At 36.6% G+C, this 18723-nt stretch overlaps 1 protein-coding gene across 4 annotated transcripts in view; it reads right to left on the bottom strand.

The window, feature by feature from the left end:
• The window catches only part of ROBO1 (roundabout guidance receptor 1), a 1122893-nt gene that overhangs the window by 984149 nt on the left and 120021 nt on the right, over positions 1–18723 (bottom strand). For all 4 annotated transcript variants that reach the window (XM_060172122.1, XM_060172117.1, XM_060172118.1 and 1 more), the window contains exon 2: positions 7777–7915. In XM_060172122.1, the coding sequence (XP_060028105.1) occupies positions 7777–7864 (88 nt within the window). In that variant the 5' untranslated portion in view covers positions 7865–7915. The remainder of the gene's footprint in view (positions 1–7776; positions 7916–18723) is intronic.

Genomic DNA, 18723 nt, shown 5'->3' with positions numbered 1-18723 from the left:
TTCATTCTCTTTCAAAACCAAACAGTATGTCGACGTGATTTTCTTTCAAGACGGAACACTAGGTCAGTGGGATTTCCTGTTGTTGTCAATGTTAGGATCCACTGATGGAGATGAACTATTTCAGGCAGAAAAACTGTGCTAGAAGGGGCCTGAGTGTAGTTCACCAGGTAGACTACACATGTTACCCTGTGCAGGGACCTTTTTTCAAGTCCAGAGCCACATCACTTGGGAGCACTGAAGGAGTGAGGGGATAAGAAAAGGCAGCTTCAGGGTGTTGGGCGGTAGCGCAGCGGGTTAAGCGCACATGGCGCAAAGCGCAAGGACCTGCATAAGGATCCTGGTTCGGGCCCCCAAATCCCCACCTGCAGGGGAGACGCTTCACAGGTGGTGAAGCAGGTCTGCAGGTGTCTGTCTTTCTCTCTCCCTGTCTTCCTCTCCTCTCTCCATTTCTCTCTGTCCTATCCAAGAATGAATGACATCAACAACAACAGTAATAACCACAACAAGGCTACAACAAGGGCAAAAAAGGGGGGGGGAAGAAAGAAAAGGCAGCTTCACAAGCACTACTGCGGTGTTTCTCTTTTTCTATCTCTGTCTGTCTCTTACCCATTATCTAGAGAAAAGAATAAACTATCTGACTGCTGGGAGTGGTGGGGTTGTAGATAGGCACAAGCCAACCCCAGTGATAACTTTGGTGGGAAGTAGGGGGTGGGGAAAAAAGCTGAGGAAGAGAGTGAAAGATAGCAAAGGCTGAGATGTCCAAAACTCTGGTGAGGTTAAGATTTGAACCTGGGTCAGGCCATGGAAGAGCAAGCATCTCTCGAGTGAGTGAGCTACCTGCTGGTCCAGATTTTCAATATTTTCTAGTACCCACAAACACAGGTTTTCAAAGTCATATCGCTGTGAAGCAATAAGAAAGAATGAAATACTTTCAAAAATCTATTATTATCAGTAAAGGAATATGAAGGAAAAGCCCAACGAACAAAGTCACACTGAGTCAATCATACATACGGAGTATGAAAACAGCCCTCTACTCCACAGATTGACAGTATTGTTAATCTGAATACTAATCGCCCAGAATACTATCCAGTATTTATACAAGAAACAATAGCAAAGGCTGCATATTTAGAAATACATATGCAAACATATGTGTCCATTTTTTTTTGAAATGACACTTGTGGTTATTACTGTTGAACTATGACCATATCTTGTAGATTATGGAAGTTAAGAGTCATTTATGTATGAGACTGACACTACTATTAAGTCAAGTAAACAACATCTATATGTAGAATCCTTTTGGTTCCCTGAATCCTTCTTTTTCTATAATCCAAGCACGAATAGCACAAACTAAGTTAACATTCTTTTGAAGAAGCAACTTGATAGACAAAGAGATTCAGTTATTGATCAAGGTATACAATACACAGTATAGTAGAATGCTTGACCAGTATCAGGCCAATTTGAATCAAAAGCCCTATTTTCTCTGTAATGATTTTTTTTTTTTGTATTCTCCATATTCCTGACTTATCTTCCTTCTTGTCTTTCCAGCTCTTCTTTTTTTTCTCTTTAATTTCCCTCTCCTTCATTTGTCTCCCTTCCTCATTCACTTCCTCCTCACTCCTCTTCCCTCACTAGTTCCTGGTATGGATGGGTTCTGGATTGCTCTTTTTTTTTTTTTAATTGAGAAAATAGAGATGATCTGACATATTGAATGCAGTGGTTTTCTTTTAGTCTTATAGAAATACAAGGGTTACAGAACTGTGTGGGCCTCTCTTATGTGGACTCTGGAGATCTGAGTCACAGGAACTTGTCAACTAAGCAAAACAGAAATATTTAAAAAAAAAAGACACAAGCAAACCGTAAGACTTGTGAGAATTGGGAGTCGGGCGGTAGCACAGCAGGTTAAGCGCACCTGGCACAAAGCATAAGACCTGTGGAAGGATCCCGGTTCCAGCCCCCGCCTCCCCACCTGCAGGGGAGTCACTTCACAGGAAGTAAAGCAGGTCTGTAGGTGTGTTTCTCTCCCCCTCTCTGTCTTCCCTTCCTCTCTCTATTTCTCTCTGTCCTATCCAATGACGATGACATCAACAACAGTAATAACTACAAGAACAATTAAAAACAAAGGCAACAAAAAGGAAATAAATAAATATTAAAAGAAAGGCTTGTGAGAATTATGGTGGTTATCTTTGGGAGTGGGAGGGTGGTGTAGGACTGTAACTGTAATCATACGATCTTGTAACTTACTATAAGTAAAACTGAAAATAAATAAATGTGCGAAAAGACACTTTTACTGTGTTGCATCGGTAGCAAAAAACATATGTTCAGGAATTCATTTATGCATAAGATCATATGTTTAAACTTTGTCTTAGCATCCCTTGTAAACATATCTACCTTACCTAGTAGACACAGTGGCAGGTAGTTAACAATATAGTTAAGTGTCTATTACAAAAGTTTATTTTAAATAAGAAACAAAGTAGCTTTCACAGACACAGTTTATACTCCTGTTGGTGCCAAACAATTTTAAAATAAAAATTTTCACATTGTGATTGTAAGCAGCCATGAATGTGACTTTCCATAAATCAGGCATAACCCTGATTACTTTTTTTTTTTTTTTTGCCTCTAGGGTTATCGCTGTGGCTCAGTGCCTGCACTCCAAATCCACTGCTCCTGGAGATTATATTTTCCCTTTTGTTGCCCTTGTTGTTTATCGTCATTGTTGTTATTGTTATTACTATTGTTGTTATTGCTGTCATTGTTGTTGTATAAGACAGAGAGAAATCGAAAGAGGACAGGAAGACGGGGAAAGACAGACACCTGCAGACCTGCTTCACCCCTTGTGAAGCGACTCCCCTGGAGGTAGGGAGCCAGGGGCTTGAACCTGGAGCTCTACCTTGGTCCTTACGCTTCGTGCCATGTGCACTTAACCCACAGCATTACCGCCAGGCCCCCAACTCTGATTCTTATTCTGTTTTAAATAATGTGTAGAGTTGACATATTAATCTAATGTAGCTATGAATTCCTAGTCACATATGTCTGAGTTAACACTTAGCAAACAAGTGAACAAGTTTAGGAAGTGACGTATGCAAGTAGAAAAGCCAAACTATGTAAAAGAAATGTAAAAGCCAAACTATGTAAAAGAAAACTTGACTAAGTAGGTTAATTGTAACTGGTCTATCTAAATATCAGTTCAATACTTTTTTTTTCCTTAGCCAGTTTGACCAATTTCATTTTTGAATATATAAATACTACTGTGGGATAAAATAGCAAGAAACATAAAGTCAAATAAAGATAACAAATCAATGCCAGACCCAGATCTGCTCTGAGCACCATAAAAATATATAAACCAGGGAGTTGGGCGGTAGCACAGTGGGTTAAGCTCAGGTGGTGCAAAGCGCAAGGACAGGCCCACGGATCCCGGTTTGAGCCTCCGGCTCCCCACCTGCAGGGGTGTCATTTCACAGGCGGTGAAGCAGGTCTGCAGGTGTCTGTCTTTCTCTCCCCCTCTCTGTCTTCCCCTCCTCTCTCCATTTCTCTCTGTCCTATCCAACAATGACGACATCAATAACTACAACAATAAATCAACAAGGGCAATAAAAGGAAATAAGTAAATATTTATATATATAACAAATTATTTTCAAATACTTTTGCTTATTTATCATCAGGATATTTTATAGAAGATTTTTAAAAATGTATTCAATTAATTAATTCGGTAACTTTTTCAGAAGTATTAATTCTCAAATTTTTAAAATTATCATTATCAATATCTTGGTTTGGTGTGCTTGTTAAACTGCCTGAGTATCAGATACTGGCTCTTTGTTTCTGTGAGTCTGCCGTGAGCTCTTGGAAACCTTATGTTAATAAATATCTAAAATATTTCCTTAAAAAATCTATGGGGAAGCTGAGAGACAACTTTCTAGTCATATGTAATTGTGAACTATTATGTAAAGTCAAATCAGTTTTGTTCATCATACATCTCCACCAGTGCATAATGACTAGAACAGTTACACGCCTTCAAATGCCGTGATAAAGCGTATTAAGACAAAATATTACATTCTGAAACAAGAGTTACAACGTACTATTGTTATTTTTGAAAATTTTCTTTCATCTGAAGTTTTCAACATAAACTAAATGGAATTATCAGTAAAATATTTCCTGTTGACAAAACCCTCTGTAAGAGAAATATATATATATATATATATATATATATATATATATATATATACCAATATATTTTTAAAAAGGGATTCTAAAAGAAATGTATCATGTTTTAATTCCAGGGCTTTACACTTTTATTTTGCTTTATTAAGAAATATTTAAAACTCTGAAACAATCCTTTGAATCTATGCTAAATCTGTTAGGTATGTCAAAAGGAAAAAAAAGAAAGAACAAATGAAGACTGTATATATTTCTAGAATTCCATGAAAAAAAATCACTTCTTTACAATATAAACTTTATATATGGATGATCCAAACTCAGATGTTACTAGCTTCTTGCAATTAACTTCCTTTGGGCACAATAGCAAGCTACTGAAGTGGTGCTGGATGGATGGGTGGGAAGGGTAAGTAGTAAATCATTTCAGACAATTTCACACTCAAGGCTTGTTGACACGAGGCAGGGCAAAGGAAATAACCCTGTCAGCACCTGCATCTTTAATGAAAGACAGCACTGCTACACATTTTCAGTACGGAGCGGCAAAAATAAATCACATTTAACTTTAAAGAGGGTTGTCGGATTTATTCAAATAGAAATGCAACCTTGTGTGTGTCCCCAGCACCCTGTTATTTCCACTTAAAGCCTTGCAACAGACACCTAGAATTTCAACAGCTCCTGTCATAAACAATGGGGTTCTGGTTTGTTTGTCTGTTTTGCTTTGTTTTCATATTTTCAATTGTATTAAATATATACAAAATGTATACTTGAAAACATCACTATTGTTTTCCTGATACCTGCCGTAATCTGAGGTGTATATTTAAATTGTAAAGGGGAAATCTGTCAAGTTTCTTTGTAGAAGTGCTTAAATAAAGATGTGGCATGGCCCAAACACAGTGAGATGACTATGGCTAGCTTAAGGGTATTTCATATGTGAATATGAAAAGAAGAAAATTGGCAACATGAATACGGAAGAGAGGTTTTAATACCGAGTAGGCATGTTCTAGTGGCCTCTCTAGATAATGAAGGCTATAACTCACATGGCTGGAGAGGCCTAACCACTTAGAAATCATTTCTTAACTATTCCTTTTCTCTTAAAACTGACTTTCTTTCATCAGTGAGACTATGTCTAAATTTAACATAGGTAAGTAGTTTCAGGTCGCTTTCTCACCCACTAGTGGTAATAGCATAAGCCTCACTATCATGGTTATTTTGATTGCTCTTTTATCTTGTGTTGAGACTTCTTGTTCCAGTTTATACCTCTATGAATGCTAACTCACCAAGTTAATTTTTCTAGAATATATTTTTCTTACTTCCTGAGAGGCACATTGCAATTCTTATTTTTTCTGACTTTTGAAATCAATTTCTGCTAAAGGAAGATATCCCTTCTCAAAGGAATAAGTAATAGTCAGTCAGAAGAATGAGACATTGTGTTTTTAACAAAGTCAGTGAGATCTCTTGTCTCCAGCTAGACTCCTGAGCTACGTACTAAACTCAGTCCAGGTCCAGAGTCTCTGGTGAGGATAATGAAAGTAGAACAACAACATCAAAAAGAATCAGCTCCTTAGTTTCTTAGTTTACTCTGTTGAGAATATGAAAGAGGACAGATTCTGAGGCTGAAGATGCATTTCAGTAGATTTGCTAATCTCCCTATTCTGAAATCTAGGATCCTGGCTAGAAGCAGTTATGGAAATGACTTCCACTCTGCAGGTGTTCCTTTTGAAAAGCTAACAGCCTATTTCTTTTGACAGGTAAATTACTTTAAAATAATTCTAGATCTCTGTGGTCTTGAACAAGCAAGACATTTAACTGTATGCATCTCATTTTGGAGTGCCCCCTCTTTCTTTAAAAAGGTATTGCCTCACAATGGGACCGGAACAGAATGTCATTGATAACCAATTGCTCTCCTTCGTAACTAATCACCTAGCTTTGGGTAACAAATACCTGTGCTTTAAACTCTCCTTAGTTTATAAATTATTTGCCCATAGGGCAAGAATTACAATGCCGATAGAGTTATCAGAATTGACAAATTTTAGACCTAACTGTGCAGGCTGATTTGTCTTCTCAAAGAAAGATCTTGAATGAAAAAGCATCTTGATAGTCACTAGATAAGCCATACACATCTTTATCATGAGCACCTGCATATTTTCATTCTTCCAGATAGACAGATAAAGAAGACTTAAACTACACTCTGAGATGAAATATCCTGCTCAGTAACTGGACTCTGTTTGTCTGGGGCAGTTATTAGCTGGTCAGACAGTTGAAGAACAATTAAACATAAGTTATATCTATCTGAATATACAGCAACAGATCTCTATATGTTTGTAACTCTAGATGATCATATTTGTATCTAAATTGCAGCTTTTATTTTTTTACACTAGTATATCTTCTGTGGCCTGATAATTTTCAAGACAGTGACATACTTTGTATTCATACTTGTATTTTCATACAATTAAAATCCACAAAATTTTCACACAATGTTGGGTTTTTGTTGTTATTGTTGTTATTTAGTTTACTCATGGATTTTACTCAATACTCAGAGTAGAAGCAAAGAAGGTAAAGTATCAACAAGTTAAAATTGAAATTATTATTGATTTCAACATCCAAGTTTAAATCAACACAAACTAACTGGATGTACTTTCATACACAAGACTTCAACTTTAATTTTTTTGCATACCCCCACCCTACAGAAATATTTTTTACTGATCTGAATCTGTTTTTTTTTCTCACACTCCATAATGTATAAAATGAAATGTAGATCATAATCAATAGGAAACAAAGTTCCTGGATTATCTGAGCATTCTAGCATATACAGTGCATATAATAAATGAATGCTAAATTAAATGACAATGAATCAAACAAATAAAGATAGGATTCAGTTTGGTCTAACAATATGTAACATGCCAATATTTTTTACAATTTGACTAAAACAAAAATTATATCTGAACATTAATTATTTCCTATGGTTTTATCCAAAAGGAAAATTGAAATTATAGTTTTAAAATATATATTAAATATATATATATTTTTTCCATTGGCTTTATCTACTTTCCTATAAAACAGATTAAGGCTTTTTACAGTGATGATTTTCTTACACTACTAATAAAATGATTATTTCAAAGAAATAGGTTTCTAACTTCACTGAAAACAACAGTAACCATGGTAACAATACAACAGCATGTTGCATTTTTATTCTGACATTGTGCAGCCTGGTAATTAGCGTGTCACTATTTTAATGGAATTTAAGTTCTAAATATTTCATTTTCGGTGCCTTTTCTATAGTACTGCCATGGACTTTGCTATTCTTTCTGTATTACATGTCTTCACTATATAATCTTCTATAGTCCTACTTTTATGATTCATTTAGTTACTATTTCTTACCTATTTCAGTAACAGTGATTTTTTTATTGTTGTTTCTTCATGGTAGTAAAAATTCTCTCCATTCAAGAAAACACCTGATCCCCAGAATTTTTCATCACACACACACACTTAATAACCCATTCACACAGACATACAAATTGTGATGAAGACGAACGCATTTAGTATACAGCATGCATAATGAAAAATACTTTAAAACTCAGAAAGAATGCTGGACTGACGAGGCTGAACAAAACAGATCATAGCACTTACCTGGAATAAGCTGTGTCAGCAACAGATGCTTTTTGGACAAGCTGAGGAGTGATATCATGACCAAAACAGGAGCATGTTTCCATTTCATCTTTGTCCCTTCCTTGCATTACACCCAGCCAGTGGTACAGAAATGTTTTATCTGTTGGTCAAAAGGAAGAACAACACAAATCATTTGATTGTTTTATTGTTCAATGTCTTATTCCCCATGATGGGTTTCGGCACACCACTTGGGCAAGATAATCCAAATAAATAGCAGATGAAACTACAGGATTCTGAGTGGAAAATTGATCATAATTGGACAACCTGATGTTCATAGCTGCATTATTCACAAAGTCAAGGAACAGAAGCAACCTAATTATGGGATCTATATTTCATGGAATACTACCCTGCCATTAAAATAGATGTTATTGTGTCCTTTGGTACAAAGTGGAGGAAATTGAAGGTGATAATGTTTAGCTAATGAAGTGAGTAAGAAGGTAAAAAACAACAAGGAAATGGTTTCTCTCACATGTAAAAATATTACTGCGAAATAAAAGCAAATCTGCTCAAAAGAAGCTATACAAAAGAATACTAGAGGGGGAGCCAGGTGCTAACCTACCAGGTAGAGTGCAAATTTGCTATGCAGGAGAGCCTAGCTTCAAGCCTCAGGGTCCCATATTTGGGGGAGGGAAGGAAGCTCCTTAGTGGTGGAGCAGTGTGATAACTATCTCTACTTTCTGTCTCTCTCTATCTCTGACTCTCATTGCTGGAAAAAATGAAAGAAAGAAAGAAAGAAAGAAAGAAAGAAAGAAAGAAAGAAAAAGAAAAAATAGCTACAAGGGATGGAGGAGTCTTGTAGACAACAAGAGCCACAATACCCCTGGCTTCAATGTAAACATGTTAGTATGATTAAAAGTAGGAATGGAGTGGGGGGTGGGAGTGGTGGGAAGGATGGGACAGTCCTTTGGTGGTGGGAATGGTGTTTATGTACACGCCTAGCAAAATGCAGACATATAAATCAGTAGTTAATTAATATGAGAGGGGGGAAATCAATTGTATATCTCAAAGTTTCTCAAAAGACAAACTGAATATTTTTAATATATAGGCTGTGTATTTGATATGCGGACTCTCTCAAAAGCCTAGACCAAGTAGATTAGAAGCATCCAATAGCACAGCTATATACAAGATATATATCCAACTGGATATATCCAACTGTACAGCAAACCATAACAAAGGGACTTTTCAAAGTTAACCCAATTAACAAATAATGTGATGATAATATTAACTATCGATTGTCTTTTTGAACCCTAAGACAGCAGGAACCTCACATCTCCACTATAGAGCCCCTACTTCCCCCAGTCCTGGAACCCTTGGATAGGGCCCACTTTCCCGTATGCATCTCCCAATCCAAACCAAATAATATTGCATCCGCCGATCACAACCTAAGCAACGCAACGATTGCCACCTCAACATGCTTCACCTCAGACTGTATCCAGAGACTTTACATGTGGAATGACAGCCCTTCAGCTTCATTACTCGGGTGAGACCTTTCCTTTTATAGTACACTCTAATTTCATCTCAGGTAGTTCACTTTCTAACAAAGTCCCATAACCTAGATATACACCAGTTTCTGTGAGAGAGAGCTTATGTGCACACGTATCCATAAACTACTGCAAAATATATACCTGAAAGCAGAAGTACACTAGAGTTTGCAGTGAGTACCTCCCTAACACTTCCTCTCCACTATTCCAAGCTTGGGATCCATGATTGCTCAACAAATTGTTTGGCTTCATATGTTAACTCTCTTTTCAATCACCAGGTTCCAGATGCCACCAGGATGCTGGCCAAGCTTCCCTGGATTGAAGACCCCACCAATATGTCCTGGAGCTCCGCTTCCCCAGAGACCCACCCCACTAGGGAAAGAGAGAGGCAGACTGAGAGTATGGATCAACCACTCAACGCCCATGTTCAGCGGGGAAGCAATTACAGAAGCCAGACCTTCTACCTTCTGCAACCCTCAATGACCCTGGGTCCATGCTCCCAGAGGGATAGAGAATGGGAAAGCTATCAGGGGAGGGGGTGCGTTATGGAGATTGGGTGATGGGAATTGTGTGGAGTTGTACCCCTCCTACCTTATGTTTTTGTTCATTAATCCTTTCTTAAATAAAAATTTTAAAAAAAAGTAGGAATGGCTAAAAGGGACTTACATAACAGTCTATTCAATGAAATAAAAAGAAAGAATAGATATTAAGACTTTGCAAAGGAAAAGGGCTTAACAAAAGCATTGCAAGGTGCTGTTCCCAACATTTTTAATGTAGGATATAGAAAGTTTAATAAAAAAAGGGGCTGGGTCATGGCCCATGTGGTAGAAAGTAAACATGATCATATGTGAGGGTTGGGGTTCAAGCCTCAGGTCACACTCTGCAGAGGGGAGCTTCATGAGCAGTGGAACAGCGCTGAAGGTGTCTCATTTTCTGCCTGTTTCTTATCAGAAAAGAAGGGAAAGAAAATGCATATGATGACTGGTATGGTGTAGGTATGGAGCCCCAGCAATAACCCTGGTGGCAAAAAGGAAAAAAAAAAGGCTCCCCACCTGCAGGGGGAGTCCCTTCACAGGTGGTGAAGCAGGTCTGCAGGTGTCTGTCTTTCTCTCCCCCTCTATGTCTTCCTCTCCTCTCTCCATTTCTCTCTGTCCTATCCAACATTGACGACATCAATAACAACAATAATAACTACAACAACAATTAAAAAAAAACAAGGGCAACAAAAGGGAAAATAGATAAATAAATATAAAAATAAAATATAAAAAAGACAAGAGTTTAATAAGAAACTTTGTAATGTTACTATGTGTGCTATTATATAATTGCCATAAAGGGTGATGCCCTCTTACTCTGCAGTTTTCTTTAAAGTCTATAATGTCTCTAGTAAGAATTCATTGTTGTATCTAGCCACTTGGAGGGATATTTCACTTGGAATAAGAAGTCAAAACTGTACAATGTCTTCTAAAATGTAGGTCTAATGCTTTCAAAGAGACAAAGAAAATGGAACTTGATACCAAGTTTTTTTTTAAATATTTATTTTCTTTTTGTTGCCTTTGTTGTTTTTATTGTTGTTGTAGTTATTATTGTTGTTGATGTTGTCTTTGTTGTACAGGACAGAGAGAAATGGAGAGAGGAGGGGAAAACAGAAGGGGAGAGAAAGACAGACACCTTTAGACTTGCTTCACTGCCTGTGAAGTGAATCCCCTGCAGGTGGGGAGCCGGGGTTCGAACCGGGATCCTTATGCCTGTCCTTGCGCTTTGCGCCACGTGTGCTTAACCTGCTGCACTACTGCCCGACTCCCGATACCAAGTTTTTATTATGCTAAAGTACTGTCACATCCTTATAAAAATCATATTATTTGAAAATAACATACACATATAAAAGTGGGTTATATAAAATAAATATTAATAATAAGTGCTAATGTGATTAAAAGATGATGTATTTATTTAATCATTTGCTTCATAATTCTTTTTATTTCCATATGCCTAGGGAACTCTTTCTCTAGCAGAAGAAAACAATGCTTGTATAGTTAAATAAAAATATACCTTAAACCCTAAATCATCAAAATTTTAAAGTACCACCACTCTTAACTTTATTATCTACATACATAGATTTCCTGGCCAAAAAAAAAAGAGAGAGAGAGAGAGAAAGAAAGAAAAGAAATTAAGAATGCCTCCTTTGAAAACAGGTCAGAAATCAATAAGAAAAAAATATAATAAAGCATAGGAATGAAGATAAAACCAATGTGAGCCAGGAAAATTATGTAGAGAGTTAATTGGGGGTATTAGAAATAAGTAAATTCATAAGATAATTCACTGACTTGCCTGACATCTAATTCTGACTGGCCTGGCTATGCAGACAACAGTTACATTACTATTCACCCGTCAGTTATATTTGGACAGATCATGGACCCTGTATCCAATTAAGCCTCTAGTCACTGCACAAAAGACTAATTAACTCTCAACACATTCCCAGGAATCACAACATCTTAAATGTACTGTAAGAAAACAAAGAGCATAGTGGCAAAGCTCAGATTGTATGTGAGGAATGAGATAGTTCAGATTCTTATTCATAGGCCTAAAATATGCTGAACATATGCTTTAGATCTGTTCATATTTGTTTAATGCATACAACCATATATACCCACATATATATACTTACATATGAACATAATGTATATATAAAATATAAAAGAAGGCATTTTAGTTGCCAGTCCACTTATTAGGATGAAGTATATAGGTAAGTTAGCACCAATTAATAGAACCTAAGAAGCAGTCTTAGAGACGCATCCTGTTGGAGTTCTTCATCATTTATCAACATTAAACATTCACAAAATAAAAAAAAAATAAAATGTCTGATGTGGCTATGGAGTAGGAACCCGATAAACTAAAAAAAAAAAATAAATAAACAATGAAAAATCACCTGAAAACTCAACAAAATACAACAAGAATCTCTCCTGAAACTCACTAAGCCACAGCCACCAAGTTGCAGATGCCACTACCATTCCATCCTGAACTGCCTAGGCAGATGATACCACCACAATATCCCAGAACCCCACCTCTCCAGAGCCCTGCCCCACTAGGGAAAGACAGAAACAGGCCGGGGATATGGATCCACCTGTCAACACCAATGTCCAGTGGAGAAGCAATTACAGAAGGAAGACCTTTCACCTCTGCATCCCATAAAGAATTTTCATCCATACTCCCAGAGAGATACATGTTAGGGGAGGATGACTAGAAAACTCTGAACTCCAATTTCATCAGGAGCTGGAGAAAGAAGAGTGGGGGGGAAAAAATAAGAGTAAAGGATGAAAGGACACTTAGAAGTAGTAAGTGCGATTTAGGAAGAGAAGGCAGAATCATAGAAAATAAAAGAGCTAATCTATATAAATATAGATAGATAGTTATAGACATAATAGTCAACCCAGATCTGTGATCTTGGGAGAAATAATGTAGTTATCAGCGGAGGGAATAGGGACACAGAACTCTGGAGGTGGAAAAGATATGGAATTATACCCCTGTTATAATTTTGTAAATCAATATTAAATCACTAATACTAAAAAAGAAAGAGAGTCATAGAAGTAATGCTTATGCCCCTAAAAATTTAAGTTTTGAAACTTCATCTCCAGTGTGATCATGGTTGCAGCTGAGGTTTTAGGAAAGTGATTAGTTATGAGAGTGAAGCCCTCATGAATGAGTTAAGTGATTTGTAAACAGACCCCAATGAGTATCCTAGTTCTTTCTTCCATGGAGAATGGGGGGCGGGTAGTGGAGGTGGGTGGTAGTGCAGTGAAGTGTAAGGATCTGTGTAAGAAACCTGGTTTAAGCCCTCAGCTCCCCACCTGTAGGGGCATCCCTTCACAAGCGGTGAAGTAGGTCTGCAGGTGTCTTTCTCTCCCCCCCTGTCTTCCCCTCCTCTGTCAATTTCTCTCTGTCCTACCCAGCAGCAATAACAATAACAACAACAACTGGAAAACATAGCCTCCAGCAGCAGTGTATTTATAGTGTAGGCACAGAGCCCCAGCAATAACCCTGGAGGCAAAGAGACAGAGAGAGAGAGAGAGAGAGAGAGAGAGAGAGAGAGAGAGAGAGAGAGAGAGAGAGAGAACAGGGAAAACAGTAAGTTTTCTCACTGTATAGTGAATATATAGAAACTGTTATCACCTTGATCTCTAGAAATGTGAGAAATAAAATTATGTTGTTTACAAACTACCTAGTCTAAGACATTTTGTTGAAACAACCTGAACAGAGTAAGCTAGTAAGCATTTGCTATTTAGAGTGAATGTTAATACAATGAATAGGTTGTATTTCTAAATACTCAAAAATCTGAGCTCTGGCTTGATATGTTCATTTCACTGAGTAACATGCTTAAGAATATAACAATAGGGCCACGGAGACAGTATAGTGGGTACACAAAATGACTGTCCTGTCTTGGGTTCAATCTCCTGTACCATAATAAGTCAGAATTGAGCAGTGTTCTGATAGCAGTGTATTAATAGATATATATTTTTAAAGATAGCCATTGAAAGAGATAGTATCAACTAGGTGTAAAAATAAATCTGGCCACCTGTTTTGTACACTACAGATGTCACTGTGTTCAAATATTAGGACAATCATTAAAAGGAAAGAACAAATAATTATTTATGACAACAAAACAAATCAGAAGCATATGATACTTGCTTAAATACTACATAAGGAAAATTCAAAACACTGAGTGACATCTGAAATACAATACTACAAGAGGCCTGAAGGCAATTAATGATCACTGAAAGGCCTCGTTAATGCGAGTTCTTTCAGCACAATGAATCAACAGCAAGCTCATCAGTGGTTTAAAGCAATGCTAACATGACTTTTGAATATGCATGTTTTAATATAGTGCATTTTAAGAGTCCATTAATGTATTCAAAGATTAAAATATAAAATCAATAAAACTGTGAGATGGTTGTCAAATATTGGCTAGACTATATTATCAAAAGGATGGATATGCATTAATTATGTTTATTTTTTTTACAAAACGTTATTATGTACATTATTTGTACAAAAATAAACATAATATGCTATCCACAGGACATGATGAAGATAAACATCAGTTTCTCTAGTGTAACTATCATCATCATTAAAGAATCAATGAAAAAAATTAAACTGCCAAATCCTTAGGGGAAGATGGAGGAGTGAAAAAAACAGAGCAGTAAATTCTGAAAGGCTCCAATCAATTTTAACTTTAAACATCGTGAAGTCTATTAGTATTGGTAACATAAAGGCAAAGGTAAAGACAGGAAAGTGGAAATTTTATCTTTTCACTTTAATTATAGAGTTGTCTCAGGCATCCTAATTTCCAGACTTATTAAGCATGAACTGTAGACTTGAAGAATAAATTAAAAGATAAGTAAATGTAAAATTCTACATATACATTTAGAATATAAAGATGTCATATATATAAAGCCACTCGGGATCTTTTTTTCCATTTTTCATATTTTGTAGCTAAGCTGGACACTTTCTATCAGGCATTCTTCAAAATAAGCGCACAAATTCACAGAGATATTTCCTTACGAGTATACTCATGTACACAAAGACAAAAAGCAATTTTCAAACAAAAGCAATTTTCAAAATGCTGTGCTGACACCAGTTCTGTCAGATGAATCCTATGCCCACTTGACCTTCAATCCTAGTTTTCATTTCATCATGAAGTGATGAAAATTAGTGGGATACATGATATTCGGTCATTATAGTTTCAAGTGAATTCAGTGGCGGAAATATTTTCCTGAGTAATATCAGCTTTCAAGCAACATAACAGAAAAAACAAACAACAACAACAACACAAGACAAGAACAGAAGAAGAAAAGCATCAGTGGCTTTACAGTCCTAAAAGTAAATGTTGTCTCTAATAAGTAAGACTTATCTTAGCACCATTAACAAAAATAGAACAAGATTCTCCAAGCAGTGATGAAGTCACAGGAAGGTTCCATATGGTGCTGGTCTAGCTTGACACTTACATTGTGAGGGGGGTAAATGCAGAATGATAAAAGAGGCAAGTGAAAACATAACATGCAAAAGAGAAAATGAAAGAGAGTTAACAGTTCATTGAGCAAGCATGTTCTGCTGGCAATTCCTGGAATTAACAATGAACCGATTGTATGGCCAATGAGGTTAGTTATCTTCTGAACATCTTCCAGAGAAGGTTGCCATAATCACTCTTTTCTCTCTGTTTAATCTAATTGAAAAGGGATGTCTGGTGGCTTGCTTTTCACTTTAGAGATCAGCACTTCAATTATAGGCAACTACAGCATCAGTCAAAGACAACAAATTGAAGTAGTGCCACTATTAAGCTTCAATAAATGCAAATGACCTATGAGGCTTAAGCATACATGTATGCGTGTATGCATACACTACATTTATACAGTACCTTGCATATGTATAAGAAGTCTGTGCACAGGGCCAGATGGTGGCACATCTGATTAAGTGCACACACTACAGTGTACAGGGACCCAGGTTCAAGACCTTGGTCCTCACCTGCAGGGGGAAAGTTTCATGAATGGTGAAGCAGGGCTAGAGGTGTCTCTCTGTCTCTTTTCTTCTTCTATCTCCTCAATTTCTATCTGTTTCCATCCAATAATAAATAAATATATAAATAAAAAGTATATTAAAAAACTTGAAAAAGTTAACAAATGCACACACACACATTTTTAAAACATTTCAGCCTCTAGATCATGGTGGTTACTGTTACAGGGCACTGAACCTGCATCTTCAGCATTTCAGGCATGAAAGCCTTTCTGCATAACCATTACACTACCTACCCTCCCCTTACATATGTATTTGATGAGACAGATGTCACTATTAGTTTTCCTTCTTGAAAAAAATGCAAAAATACATTTAAATGACCAAGCCCTTTTGTCTATAGTTCATTCATTTAATAATAAGTCTTTAAGAACATAATCACATATTATGTTAATATTCAAATGCAGAAAGAATAAAATCCTTGTCCAGGGAGAGTTTAGACAATTGTGACTGGAAATAGATTCTGATAAGTTTAATGTAAGGTGATAATTTCTTTCTTTTTTAAAATTTATTTTATTATTATTTATTTATTCCCTTTTGTTGCCCTTGTTTTTTTATTGTCATCGTTGTTGGATAGGACAGAGAGAAATGGAGAGAGGAGGGGGAAGATAGACGGAGGGGGGAGAGAAAGACAGACACCTGCAGACTTGCTTCACTGCCTGTGAAGTGACTCCCCTGCAGGTGGGGAGCCGGGGGCTGGAACTGGGATCCTAATGCAGGTCCTTGGGCTTTGCGCCATATGCGCTTAACCCACTGTGCTACTGCCCAACTCCCAAGGTGATAATTTCTATAAGAGAGTTGAGCTGTTCTATAAAATCAAAGAGAGGAGAAAGCAATCAAGATTCTGATAAATTGGGGGAAAAGGCTCACTACAGAGATCAAATTCAGATAACTCTTGAAGGAATAGTACTTGTTGATCAAGTCAAGAATATAGAAGTAGAGAGAAAAGGAACTCCCATCAAAGGGACCAACTGTGAAAAGACACAGAAGAGTTTGCTTATAACACCAGTAATTCCATTTGAATTGGCTATCCGATGAAATACATGTGGGAGATGGTGATTGCAGAGGAAGCTGACCAAATAGGATGAAGGCATGATTCAGTGTTCTCTATATGCAAAAAAAGAAAGAAAGAAAAAAAAAGAAAGAAAGAAAAGAAAAAAAGACATTCAAGAAGAAGGATGAATAGAACGACTGAGGTTTTTAGAACAAAAAGTCTTAATCATGAGCATTCATGGAACCTGAAAATCATCACTGTTGAAATGCTCAGCAATATTCTAAATATCTGTTTCATAATGGCTGCATGCATGAACACCATGTTATAAACATAGTAAGATATATCTGAACTACTGTACTGCAGTGGGGACAAAAGTGGAAACACAAAAAGCTACAATATTCATGATGTTCAGATGTCTACGAGGACTGTCATTATATTAGATACAAAGTCACAAGGAATAAAGACAAAGAAGATGCAGAAACCGTATACTTACCATTATTAACCAGAACAAAATGTACTCAGTTTTCATTGTTACTTGATTCTACTTTCTAAACAAATTCATTTAAAACACATCACCCTGAATATCTACGGATACCTAAAATCGGTTTAACTCTGTTGGGAGATGTCACAACATCATTTTTAAGTAGATGCGACACTTAAATTAAATTTTATTACTTGGGGTTTGATTTTTAATACCCAAACAACTATGGTTTTTACAGCTACTCATATTAAAGCTTGATATTAATTTTGAAGCTGTGACTAAATTGCACATTAATACTTAAATGAGCTGCAAAGGTTTACATTGCTGAACAGCAAATAGCTCTAGAAATATCATTATCCAAAATGCACAGATAGTCTAGTCAATCTTAGAAATTGCTGTCACTAGCGTTGGTTTCCTTTATGAAGATGTAGCTGTGGAGAGAGGACAAAAGAAGCAAGCATTAAATTTCAGACTGACTATTAGTACTGCTATAGTAAAAAAAGACATAAATGAAGTTACAGAAGAGCAGGTCAAAAGTAATTTTAATACGTCAGCGTGTACAAAGACATAACAAAAAGAGTCACACACAAAAGACTGAGTTTGAAAGAAGGAGAAAATTCTGTGGCGGACAACTGTATAGCATGCATTCTAGAAGACAAGGATTTTTGAAAGGCATTTAGCTTTAAACCACTCAATGCTCCTTTGAATGTCCTCAGCAAGACCAGAAATGGAGGATTCAATTTTCAAAGATAATTGCGTCAGATAACTGTCTCATGCCTTTTCAGCAAGAATCTGATAAACACCTAATTACAAACCAAGTGGTTTTAGAGCCACATAGATGGGATGGTGTGAAAGCTACTTAGAAAGACCTGATCATTCAGTGTTTCGGGAGGGACATGCAGCTGAACTGTAAATTAAATTCATTTACCTGGGTAATGAGATCTAACCAACTACCCTAAAGAAGTAATTTGCTATTTTAGCAAAAGAGAAGAAATTTCAACATAAGATCAATTGTAGCAACAAAAACAAATTCTCAGCACTGCACATTCAAGTCCATCTACCAAAGGGGGAAATTCCATCTACCAGTTGGAATTAATTTCTGGTAGTTTATTTTCTTTGGATAAGTTTTGCATAGCTATACAATATTATACTTATCACACTGGAAAATACAAGTATCTTAACATTTGGGGACATCAGAACTTGGCTCAACTGCTTTCTTATAGAAGACAGTCATAAATGGATGAATATTCATCTTGAAATGTACATGAATGTATGATCAGCTGAACCTTGACTACTGCATGTGACTTCCCTGATTTGCCTGCTAATTCATGCTATCAGAGTAAGTCCTAAAATTAAGGCCCTGTGTTATATGCTGTCTCCACATCTGTTGAAATCAG

Source organism: Erinaceus europaeus, chromosome 14, assembly GCF_950295315.1.
Source record: "Erinaceus europaeus chromosome 14, mEriEur2.1, whole genome shotgun sequence".
NCBI classification, from domain to species: domain Eukaryota; kingdom Metazoa; phylum Chordata; class Mammalia; order Eulipotyphla; family Erinaceidae; genus Erinaceus; species Erinaceus europaeus.
Note: the sequence above shows the minus strand (reverse complement) of the source record. Positions and strands in the feature narration are given on the sequence as shown.